Raw genomic sequence first — 11,629 nt, forward strand, 5'->3', positions numbered from 1 at the left:
GCTTGCAAGATCCAGTGCCTATAAGTCAATGAAATCAGGTTCTTGGATAATTTTGACAGATCAAACCAATATTATCCAATGTCTCCATACCCTTATCACCACAGAAAGTAATAAATCTTGTTGATATGGTTTTTTTTATTTAGAAAAACAAAAACAAAAAAATCTGTCACAATTAACAGTCATGGGAAGTTAGTTCAAAAGGGCCAACTAACATAGAGGGAGAAAATATTTCCCGCGAAATCCTCTGAACCTTTGTCTTGAAATGGTATTGCCCTCACAGCTCAAGAGCATGAATGACTGTTTCAATCCTCCCCAAATTTCAAACAGCCAAATCCACCCTGTTTCCTATTCTTTTCCACCCTTTTTCTTCCAATGTCATTCTCTCTTCATTCAACACCCCCCAATTCACTCAAAACGCTCCCTCCTCCATTCCTCCATTTTCCCTCTCCCTCCTCCCTTGTACAATAATGGGCAATTGTTGCTCTCAAGGCAACACCGCCACCGAGGAAGATAAGGGAGAACCTGCACCAGCGAATCCTCCTAATAATGGCAACAATGCTGCCACCACCCTTGATGCTTCCACCGCAAAAACTGCTCCTCCTTCCCCTTCCCCTGGAACATCCTCCAAGCCTGCCAAGACCTCCCCTATCGGCCCCGTCTTAGGACGGCCAATGGAGGATGTGAAATCAATTTATTCAATTGGGAAGGAGTTGGGTAGAGGACAATTTGGGGTAACCCATTTGTGTACTAATAAGAGCACTGGTGAGCAGCTTGCCTGCAAAACGATCGCAAAGAGGAAGCTTGCGAATAAGGAGGATATTGAGGATGTTAGGAGGGAGGTTCAGATAATGCACCATTTGACAGGACAGCCTAATATAGTGGAACTTAAAGGTGCTTATGAGGATAAGCATTCTGTTCATCTGGTGATGGAGTTGTGCGCAGGAGGAGAGCTTTTTGATAGGATTATTGCTAAAGGGCATTACACAGAACGCGCTGCAGCATCACTGCTGAGGACGATCGTCCAGATTGTGCATACCTGTCATTCCATGGGAGTCATTCATAGAGATCTCAAGCCTGAGAATTTCCTCTTGTTGAATAAAGATGAGAATTCACCTCTCAAGGCCACTGACTTTGGTCTCTCTGTGTTTTACAAGCCAGGTTCCACTCTTTCTACCCTATTTTTAATCTATCAATGAAAAACCACTCTCACATATGTAATAACAACACCTTCATTGTCCTGCCAACAGGAGACGTATTCAAAGACATTGTTGGCAGTGCATATTACATTGCGCCTGAAGTTCTGAAGAGGAAATATGGACCAGAAGCTGATATATGGAGTGTTGGGGTCATGCTTTATATCCTTCTCTCTGGAGTTCCTCCATTTTGGGCCGGTACGTCATTTCCTCCTCCTTTTCTTCCATGAGATTACTGCATATAAAACTAGAATGAAAGATCAGTATATGATAATTGGAAACTAAGATGAGATAATTGGGTTAACAGAATCGGAGCATGGGATATTCAATGCTATTCTACGAGGACAGGTTGATTTTACAAGTGATCCGTGGCCCTCGATTTCTCCTCAAGCAAAGGATCTTGTAAGGAAGATGCTGAATTCAGACCCCAAGATGAGGTTGACAGCTCAACAAGTTCTAAGTGAGTATGCTCAAGATTTCAGTTTGCACAAATCTTTCAAATCACAAAAGCATTACAGAAATTTGTTAATCATGAAGTTTTCTTCTTTGTTCACTAGCTCATCCATGGATTAAGGAGGACGGAGAAGCACCAGATACTCCTCTTGACAATGCAGTTTTGTCTAGGCTCAAACAGTTCAAAGCAATGAATCAGTTCAAGAAAGTTGCTCTTCGGGTATGAATTCATAGTAAAATGTTTACTGATAAGAATAAGCCATTGATAAATAATGATCTAGATCAGTAAATCAAGAGTTTGACATATAAAGTTGCTATAGGTCATCGCAGGCTGCCTATCAGAGGAAGAGATCATGGGATTGAAGGAGATGTTCAAGGGCATAGACACTGACAATAGTGGTACAATCACACTAGAAGAGCTCAAACAAGGACTTGCTAAGCAAGGCACAAAACTCTCTGAATCCGAAGTGAAGCAATTAATGGAAGCTGTAAGTTTCTTCTTTACCTTAAAATCAAAGATGATCAACTAATAATTCCAACAGTTTGTTATTAACCAAATATCATTTGTTGGTTTCTTGTTATTTTATAGGCTGATGCAGATGGTAATGGAACCATAGACTATGATGAGTTCATCACAGCTACAATGCATCTGAACAGAATGGACAGAGAGGAACATCTTTACACCGCCTTCCAACACTTTGATAAAGATAACAGCGGGTACAAATTAATCTTCTTTAACAAAATTGTGCAGATATATATACATTAGTACTGAAGTTACTGGTTTATTAGTCGGTCTCAAGCTATATATATGTTTATATGCAGATACATTACAACTGAAGAGCTGGAGCAAGCACTCCATGAATTTGGTATGCATGATGGGAGAGACATAAACGAAATCCTCTCAGAAGTCGACAACGATAATGTAAGCATCGAAACAAAATCCATGACGTCAATCTTCTGCTAGCTTAATTGCACGTAGATCTGATAAAATAATAACTGCTACAATTGTTTGCAGGATGGCCGGATCAACTACGATGAATTTGTGGCAATGATGAGGAAAGGAACCCAAGAAACAAATCCAAAGAAGCGGCGTGATGTGTTTGTTTGATTATACTGGTTATAGTACATTGGTGGGAGGAGGGGATGGGGGAATACTAACAAAAAAATATCATCAGTGATTTAAATTTGATCGTGTACATTAAAATTTGTTAGAAACGTGGAGCAACTGGGAGGGGAAACAGATGGATTAACAAGAACTGAAGTTTGTATACATTGTAATCCAAGGAGTACTCGTGTTTTTACAGATGCTTAGGAATTCAAAATGGGTGTTTGTGTTTCTTAATCTATGTATTTATACTCGTCTCCCTCTAGATATAGACAATACTATCCTTGTTTATGAGGCTTTCATGGGTAAATGTTACAGGCCCTTGTCACTAAAATAAATAAACAGTAGCAGCTACAAACTGGAGTTAATTATAAAAGCAGAAGTATAATGCAGTAGAAACAGACATAAAATAGAGTAAGCAGGGAAGCCTAGGTGGAGGTGAAAGTCAAAAGTGATGGGTGGTGAGTTGATAGAAATGTTCTTGATACTAGAAAAGTCATGGATTTGCTAGAACTGAGGATGCTCACAAATTCTTTTGCCGCTATCTACAAAGTAATTCCTAGATATACTACACAACACACACTATCCATTACTCAGATATGAAAAACTTCCCAAATTTCTAATAGAACGTCAAATTGATTCCCAGTTCACCAAATTCTTAACATCAGAAACTGGATATTCCAATATAACATGCAACATTACCTTCACAAACTAACAATATTGGGAACTTAAGAACAGTAATGTTTTATACACATCTACTTATCTTTAGTGGATACGCCGTACTTCGCCTGCAGCTTTGCAATCTCCTCCTCCTCCTCCTCGGCATCGAATTTCTTACTCATCTTGGCCTGCAGGTAGTAGAGGACCATTAAGTACCTGTTAGCGACGTTAAACCCGGAGAGGTTATCGACCGCGGTCCTGGCATCGTAGATATCCTCATAGACGACGAAGCCGGTGCCACGATAGTCCCTGCTGGTTCCTAAGCGTATCTGCCCAATGGCCCCGTATTTCCCGAATATGTCGTACATCTCCTCGCTAGATATTTTGAAGGGAAGGTGGAAGACGAGTATTGCCCTTGCGAATGCCGATCGTGGCCATCGTCGGATTTAGTTGTCGGTTATCTGGTTCAGGAAGAGTACGAGAGAGCAACAAGGAATTTTATGACGATCGGGATTATAACGGACGAATTTGGAGATAGGGGTAAAATAGTCATTTGGATGTCGGTTTGTTGGTGTAATGGATGGGCCCTGAATAGAGTTGGGTTAGTCTAGTTATGTGTTTTGGAAAACTTTAGTCACACCCCACTTTTTACTAAAGACACCCCGTCAACTGAGTTTTACAAGGGATGGTCAACTCAAATTGGGGTGTCTTTAGTAAAAGGTGGGGTGTGACTAAAGTTTTCCATGTGTTTTTCCTTTCTTCTATAGACAAGGCCCAAAAAAATAGGCTAGGCCCAACAGGAGATGAGCACAAAGACGTAACCCTAGAGATTTTTATTTTTTTTGAGAAGCGTAACCCTAGAGATTCATCAAAGCAGAAACAAACTTTTGTTTTTAGTGTTTCATTCTGTGTGATTAATGCTCTGATTTGCTATACTGTGTTTATTTATTAATTCATGGAAAATAACAACAAATCAATGATTAACCAAATGACGCTTCTTTCTAATCCCATTTACACTTGTTGCATTGCAAGGGAAAAAATGGGATAGGGGGACTGGAATTATTCCAGCCAATTCCATCAAATATCCACCATTCAATGCAATCATGTATTGGATTTGACAACACCACACTCGGTGCATTCAATGGTGCAGATCATGTGGAATTGTTAAAATAATTCCAGCAAATCCTTCTCTGGAAAAAAAAAAAAGTATTGACCTACATTAATTTTTCACATCAGTCTGACATAACTCAACCGAGTGATTTATAAGTAAAATACACTCTCAAGTCCCAAACATATCAACAAACATATCAACAGTCTTTTCTGAGCTTAAGTATCATTAAGTGAGACGACCCAAAAGAACAAAACTGGGCGAGCACGATGTATCCAAAGTGAATTAATAAATCCAAAACAGACAATATTGTTGGTGCTAAACCCAAAGCGGACATGTGTTTTGAGTGAGAATTTTAACAATATTATGCCTTGGTTCCCTTAAGACAGAAGCCAGCTTCCTAACATCCAACCCCACCTTTACCGTACTCCACTAAAGCGGTATTTATTTGTCTTCCAGCAAAAGACGGGGAAAAAACTAAAAGCTTCTGTAAATGTAGAAGTATGCTATATCTATTATTTTCAAATCTCCTGTCAACTAAGAATTAAAAGATCGTAGTTGTAACATGTATGTACATCTATAAAAACATTTATACATACATTTCTTAGAGCTAGACACAGAGCCATTAAGAAGACAACCAATCCTTATTTTTGTTCAAACTTGACCAATGTTTTGTGCCCTTCTACCACTTCAAGTTAAAAAGGAATAGTGCCTTCAAGTGGTGGATTTAAAACGCTTAACCGGAGCCCGGAGAGATGATAGGTACAAAGCATCTGCCTTATCAAGTCCATGGAAAAGATAGCTGAAAGGAGGCGTTTTAACGTATTTTCCCGAGCCAGGAATAACCTTAAGTTCATCATTTTCCCAAACAACTCTTCCTCCAGAAATTGTCACGTCAACCTTTCCCTGAGCAAAGTAGCAATTTCTTTCAAGCATAGGCCAAATACCGGGTTGCTACATAATAAGTTTTTGAAAACTTACAAAGAAACACATATTTCAACAAAATACATAAGGGAACTAATACACGCCAAGATTAAAAAAAAAAAAAATTTAAAAATTTAATGCAATACCATGTGGTAAAATTGCATGACTTTGTGAAAGAGAACCACAACTTAAGAGCTTCAGTTAATATGCATGTGGTCTATCATAGTATATGAGTAATGAAGTTATTAATAGGATGCGTACAGAGTCATATTTGGCATATCAAAGTGAAAACAAGAAAAGAAAAAAGAAATTACCTTCCCTTCTCTACCCTCGTAAACATTTAAATCAGATCTAGAGTGGTGAGAACTTGCACTTATTTTGAAGCTCGAGTTGGGGTTGAATATGATTATATCTGCATCAGATCCAACGAGAATTGCTCCTTTTCTGGGATATATATTGAAGATTCTAGCGCTGAAACATGCCATACAATTTAAATCATTTTGCAGACTTCGGTAAATAAGGATCAAATTGCCAAATGCTCACTCCATATGTACTCTTATATTTACCAGGAACTCATTGTGGAGATTTTATACTCTATTTAACATAGCAACATGTAGACATACCATTCAGTGCTTGTTAATCGCACGTAATCAGTGACAGAAATTTGGCCCGATTCCTATAAGATGCTCAGAAATTTAGGATGCCATTTTATGGGAATAGTTATTTTAGTTCAATCAGGTTTATAGAAACCCAGAGTCAAGTATCTAAAATAACTCACCACCATGGTATCCCACACCAGATGCATCCTTTCTTCGATACCTACATTCCAGAGAGCCACATGATATAGGCCTCAGAAAGTAGATTGACTCACAATGGGCCACTAGAATAAGAAAGGGAATATAGGAGACTTGGAAAATGGAAATAGAAACTAATCTTACCATTGACACCATTTGGGATATTCCGGAAATCATCAATCCCAAATGCTTTTTGAGTGGAGTTGAACACACAGTTATCAGTTCCTATAAGCTGTAAAATGTAAGAAGTACAATGGGAGTAAGATAATTTCCAGTCAGCATATTAAGATAATTTCCAGGGATCTAAAGGACAAAAAATATTGTGCCTAAAGATTAGACTTCAGCATTTTGCTTATAAATCAAGTTAATAACTCATAACACGATTGTTAGGAGATCAACGCGTTGCTAACATGGATAACAACTTTCATACCGCCAGCTTATCAACCTTGAGACAGAATTAGTTGCAAGGAACTTAAAACTTAAGGAGTTATACATGCACCATATAACGATTGATGAGAGAAACACCTGGAGAATTCCTGTTGAAAGAGCAGCCTGTAGAGCCTTGTTATGTCCTGATGCCCGGATGGGGGGACTCATCACATATCTGAGATAAAAGTAGAACACATTACTTGACATGACAGAGGAAACTCACTGCTGTTCATTACCATTCAAAGTGAGTTCTCAGAAATTCCTAAAAGAAGAAAAATTAAATTTAACAGGAGTGTGAGTTTACTTTGCTGCAGTGGTGAAGTCAGGGTCCCAAAGCCCAGAGTCATCAAGGAGTAACCCAGAAAGTACCGGCTCCCCAATAACCTTTTGCCCTGCAATTAGAAGAAGTAAACCCCGAGTTTTCAAACTACAAACATCAATAGACAAAACAGTTGCCCCATAAACAGCTTAAAGTATATGTTGATAGATTAACATCTTATAAATCAGGAAATGACAACTTCCATTCTAGCTTCATTTCATGCTAGACCTCCTTTCATATGTTGATTTATTAAATCTTCACGACATTTAAGAAACCTTCTTAATTAAGATTCAGCATATGCCCAAGTAAAAGAGAAGCAACAGAAAATCAGAGAAATTGGGATAGTGGAATTAGTTTCTTCTGAACTATAAAGTACGACAATCACAACATGCCTGCTGGATTAGGTCTATGTACTCTTGTATTTAGTGAAACTATGTACAGTCACTCAGCTCACCTCAAGTATTGGTTGAAGTGTGAAGCTATGTATCCCACTTGTCTACAATTAATGGTACTGAAGACGATGAAAATATATGAAATGAAGGCAGTTTTTAGTGGCGTAGTTAGCAGTGTACAATAGCATGAAATGTTTATGATTACAATCTTTGGCAAAATTGTAAGAATTTTGTTTAAATGAGAATATTTACCCAATTTTCGAGCCTTAGCAATCTCTTCCATAGCATCGATGCTCATGACATGAACTATGTACAGAGGTGTGTTCACAAAAGCTGCCAAACGAATTGCCCGAGAAGTTGCCTCCCCTTCCAGCTGCTTGTGGATAAAACAAAGAACCAATCAATGCAGTACAAATGTTAACAATCGGAGCTCAGAATAAGACGTATCTGCTAAAAGGCATAAATATTTGCCAACCCAATGTAAATAATTTCACCAGCAGAAGGAAGCACCGACAGGGTGTTTCCAAGCTAGTACTGAAATGTAAGCCCAAAGTTTTGAGAAAGATATTTACACCATCAAAATTAAAAGACAAAACAACTCTGCGTGTGAAATATACATGAAAAAATAATGAAAGCCTTTCTTCTCACACTCTCAAGGCATCTTACACACGAGTCACCAGAAGAAATTTCTTAGATGACAAATCAGGCTGATAAGAGAAGTCAAATAATGAGAATATAAGGTAAGGATAAAGATCATTTTTGTAAAAGCCCTTGACATTGAAAAGAAAAAATGAAAATATTCAGTGTTTTTTAGATGAAAACAAAATAGACGGTGTTAATATAGATTTGAGGGCATGGAGAAATATACTAAGAATGAGAATATCAGCAGGTAACAGAACTTCAAAAAAATGAAATAACATAGTGCAAGAATTACCACTGGGGGCCTCGAAAGAGCATGTCCCTCCGGTCCAGTAATACCAAGTTCTATCATTCTTTTCTGGCCTTCATATACGGCATCTCCATTTTCTGCATGGACCATAGCCAAGGCACCAAGAGACTTGCACTTCTTCAATCCTTCTAATAGAAGCTCATCACTGACCATAAAAGAACCCTTATATGCCATGAAAAACTTGAAAGAGTTGATACCTACAGGACATTTTAACAGATTGAAATATGTGTATTCATTGCGCATGCAAGCCTCTAAAAATTTAAAGGAAGCCATTATCAACAGTCCACAAGTGTAAGCCCAAATCACAAATAGTAACCAAGTTTGGCTTATAAAACCTGAAAATTAAGTACAGTTACCTTTTTCCTTAACCATAATTTCCATTTCCCTTGAAACAACTTCATCCCATTTAGTAATTGCCATATGGAAACCATAGTCCATACATGACTTCTTAGCTTTCTTCTCATAGACTTCAAGGCCTGCCGTTAAACTTCCATTAACTGGTAGAACAAAGTCAATGTGCATTGTCGTGCCACCAGCTAATGCTGCAGCCTGACCACTGAAGAAGTCATCAACTGTCTCTGTACCCATAAACTCCATAGCCAGGTGTGTGTGAGGATCAATTCCTCCTGTTTATTTACAAGGAAAAACAATTGTTGCAGCAGACCCAGATAAGATCCATATGATACGTTGGCACTAGAAATGGTAGAGAACAGAGTAGTTTACTTCTGGACTGAGATCAAAAGCAAAGCAAAATGCTACATATTCATGATTACTTTTTCATATAAAGAATAAATACATGCAATGTGGGGAACAGGGAGTCTCCCGACATTTAATAAGTATAACATGCTAAGAAAAGGCTAGGATTTGGCATTATGAGATCAATGAAATCAGGTTTATCAATTTGTTCAACATAGATTGTCCTGACAGGAGCTGGGTAAAACACACAAGTACGGACATTTAGGCATAAAATTTTAGGTTGATCGTGGAGCGATAGAGAGAACAGCCTGTTTGTGCCATTCAATTCTATAACATCCTCATGCCGAAATGCATTGAAGAGGCAAAATAAGTCATTGCTTTTTTTCTTTTTTGATAATAAACTAGGTAGTGCTTTTGAAGTCAGACCATCTTGAAGATTATTAACCATGAACATCATGCAGTCAAATGTGAAAAGTTAACCTGGCATGACAAATTTCCCGGTGGCATCAATTACAGCAACATCATCACCAACCTGCGAATTGCACCAAACATCAAAAACTTAACTGGTAAGAAGAACGTAAGGCACTATGTGACGTAGTTTTTTATCCTCCTGCATCACTATGTAAGAATGATTGATTCATCAAATAGACAAATTGGGACCAATTAGTTTGATAACTCACTAGCAAGTAGTTTAAAAGAAAAGGAAGAATCAAATAAAGCAACCGCAGTTTATCAAAAAAAAAGAAGAAGAAGCAATTGCAACTTCCCTATCACTGTAGCCCAGAAAAACTGTTTTAACATTTAACAACCATTGTCAGCATAAAAAATACTCGCGGAATCAATTCAATTTAATTAATAGGTAAAATAAGTATACCTTGATATTAGGCTCCACAGCTACAATGATTCCATCCTCCACATAAACATCAGCATTCTCCTGCTTGTGAGCATTTACAACAGTTCCTCCCTTGATCAAGAGCTTCGTCGAAGACCGGGACGATATGCCACATTGGGACTCACCATATCCAATTCCATCTTCACAGAACTGCTTCGATTGAGTAAAATAAGTAAGGTAATTTCCAGAAGATGAACACTAATTATGCAATCTGGCTACTAACGTGAGTGCTCTAAGAAGCCCTCCTCAATAAGATTATTTCTCATCGGAAACCACAATTTTCTTGGCAAGCAAACAAGATTTAAAGCTTAATTAGATTTTTTTCCTCTAAAGAATCTCCAATCGAAAATATTATATTGACAACACAAGTACACGAGTAGAGAGATTATATTGAGTACCTGGTCCCGTTGGGAGTTCGAAGGAGAAGTGAAGAAGAAAACTGATAGGGATAAGAGAAAGAAGAGTCGTTGACCGATGCGCTCCATTCCCAGTACACAGAGACCTGCTTGATCATCCGCCCCGCTGCACAAATCTTGATTGGGCTTGACGTATGTGGCGATGTTATTGCTTGGTTGAAGCTAAAAACGGTGTGCTCAAGGAATCTGGATCTCTGCATAAAATATATTCGGTTTTAGAGGAAACTTCGTCACTGGGTTGGGCGGCCTGTAAGTTGTAAGGTAGGTGTTTTTTGTGCGCGTTAGTGGACTGACGTCGTGAAATGGTGGGCCGGGCCCCTCGGGGGATACTGCATATGTCGGCCAACTCCGATTCTGGGCTTTCCTTCGTGGGCTGACAGGCCCATACGAGAGGGATTTTTTTTCTTCTAACCCAGTGTAGTGTAGTGTAGTGTAGGGCAGTGCATGGTAGTGTGGATAATTGGATATAGAAAAAGGTCAAAAAGCATATGAAGTAGAAGTTCTTTCCATCTCCTTTTTTGGATCAGGGAATTACTTTTCCAATCCTTTATCAAAGTTAGACTTGTATTAATTGTTGTGTTGCCTATGGTGAAAAAGACATGCTCCTAGCCTGGTGATCTCTAAAGCATATTTTGTCTTTCAAGCCACACACATATATCACTAAGACTATCTTTTCAACTTTATCTTTTTGCAATAATTCAGTCTTTGATATATATTTCTCGAGACTCTCCAAACTTTTTTTTTTTTTTCTCCCCTTGGATCCTCACAATTCTCCCCATTAATGGAGACTAAAATGAACAGAAAGTCCTCTTTTTTTTTAAGTTTCCTTTTGCTTATTTATGCTTGTTATAATAAATAAATTATAGGTAATGTCATTATTCTTAGCTAGCTAACTATGTGCCCTTTAAGAGTAAATTATAGGTAATGCGTAGAGATTTGTGCAAGTACAAGACAAAGCTAGACTAACACAGTAGTACTCTTTTCTCTCTCACTCAAAGTGGTGAGAAAAGGGTAACTAGTGTCACATGCATGGGGGAGATGGAAGAGAGACCATGTGATGCAATGCATAGGCATAGGCATAGGCTACTGTAAAAAAATTATATTATCTCTATTTTGATCGGTTTTATGTTGTTTGTGGAAAACAAAAATCAAATTAAATTTGTAAAAGACATGACAAGTTTGGACTGCTAGATATAAACCTAAAACGTTATATATATATATATATATATATATATATATATATATTTCACGTTTAATTTGATTTTTGTTTTGAATTATAATATAATAAGTTATAACCAA

General features: G+C 37.9%; 2 protein-coding genes and 1 pseudogene across 2 annotated transcripts; 1 reads left to right on the forward strand and 2 right to left on the reverse strand.

Annotated features, from left to right (window-relative positions):
* Positions 1 to 39: 39 nt before the first annotated feature.
* Positions 40 to 3,488, forward strand: LOC120007619 (calcium-dependent protein kinase 34-like). Its single transcript, XM_038857971.1, has 8 exons — positions 40 to 1,158; positions 1,248 to 1,391; positions 1,501 to 1,653; positions 1,751 to 1,866; positions 1,967 to 2,134; positions 2,236 to 2,363; positions 2,469 to 2,568; positions 2,662 to 3,488. The coding sequence occupies exons 1-8, from the start codon at positions 294 to 296 to the stop codon at positions 2,752 to 2,754; spliced, it is 1,767 nt and encodes a 588-aa protein (XP_038713899.1). The 5' UTR covers positions 40 to 293; the 3' UTR covers positions 2,755 to 3,488.
* LOC120007612 lies at positions 3,352 to 3,849 on the reverse strand (annotated as a pseudogene).
* Positions 3,850 to 5,013: 1,164 nt separating this feature from the next.
* LOC120007590 (dihydropyrimidinase) lies at positions 5,014 to 10,496 on the reverse strand. Its single transcript, XM_038857923.1, has 13 exons — positions 10,313 to 10,496; positions 9,897 to 10,064; positions 9,503 to 9,554; positions 8,683 to 8,952; positions 8,312 to 8,523; positions 7,630 to 7,750; positions 6,971 to 7,058; positions 6,763 to 6,841; positions 6,382 to 6,469; positions 6,222 to 6,262; positions 6,067 to 6,119; positions 5,758 to 5,914; positions 5,014 to 5,425 (listed from the first exon to the last, which is right to left on the reverse strand). The coding sequence occupies exons 1-13, from the start codon at positions 10,397 to 10,399 to the stop codon at positions 5,234 to 5,236; spliced, it is 1,608 nt and encodes a 535-aa protein (XP_038713851.1). The 5' UTR covers positions 10,400 to 10,496; the 3' UTR covers positions 5,014 to 5,233.
* Between the last annotated feature and the right edge of the window lie 1,133 nt (positions 10,497 to 11,629).

This window comes from Tripterygium wilfordii, chromosome 2 (genome assembly GCF_013401445.1).
Source record: "Tripterygium wilfordii isolate XIE 37 chromosome 2, ASM1340144v1, whole genome shotgun sequence".
Taxonomy (NCBI): Eukaryota; Viridiplantae; Streptophyta; class Magnoliopsida; order Celastrales; family Celastraceae; genus Tripterygium; species Tripterygium wilfordii.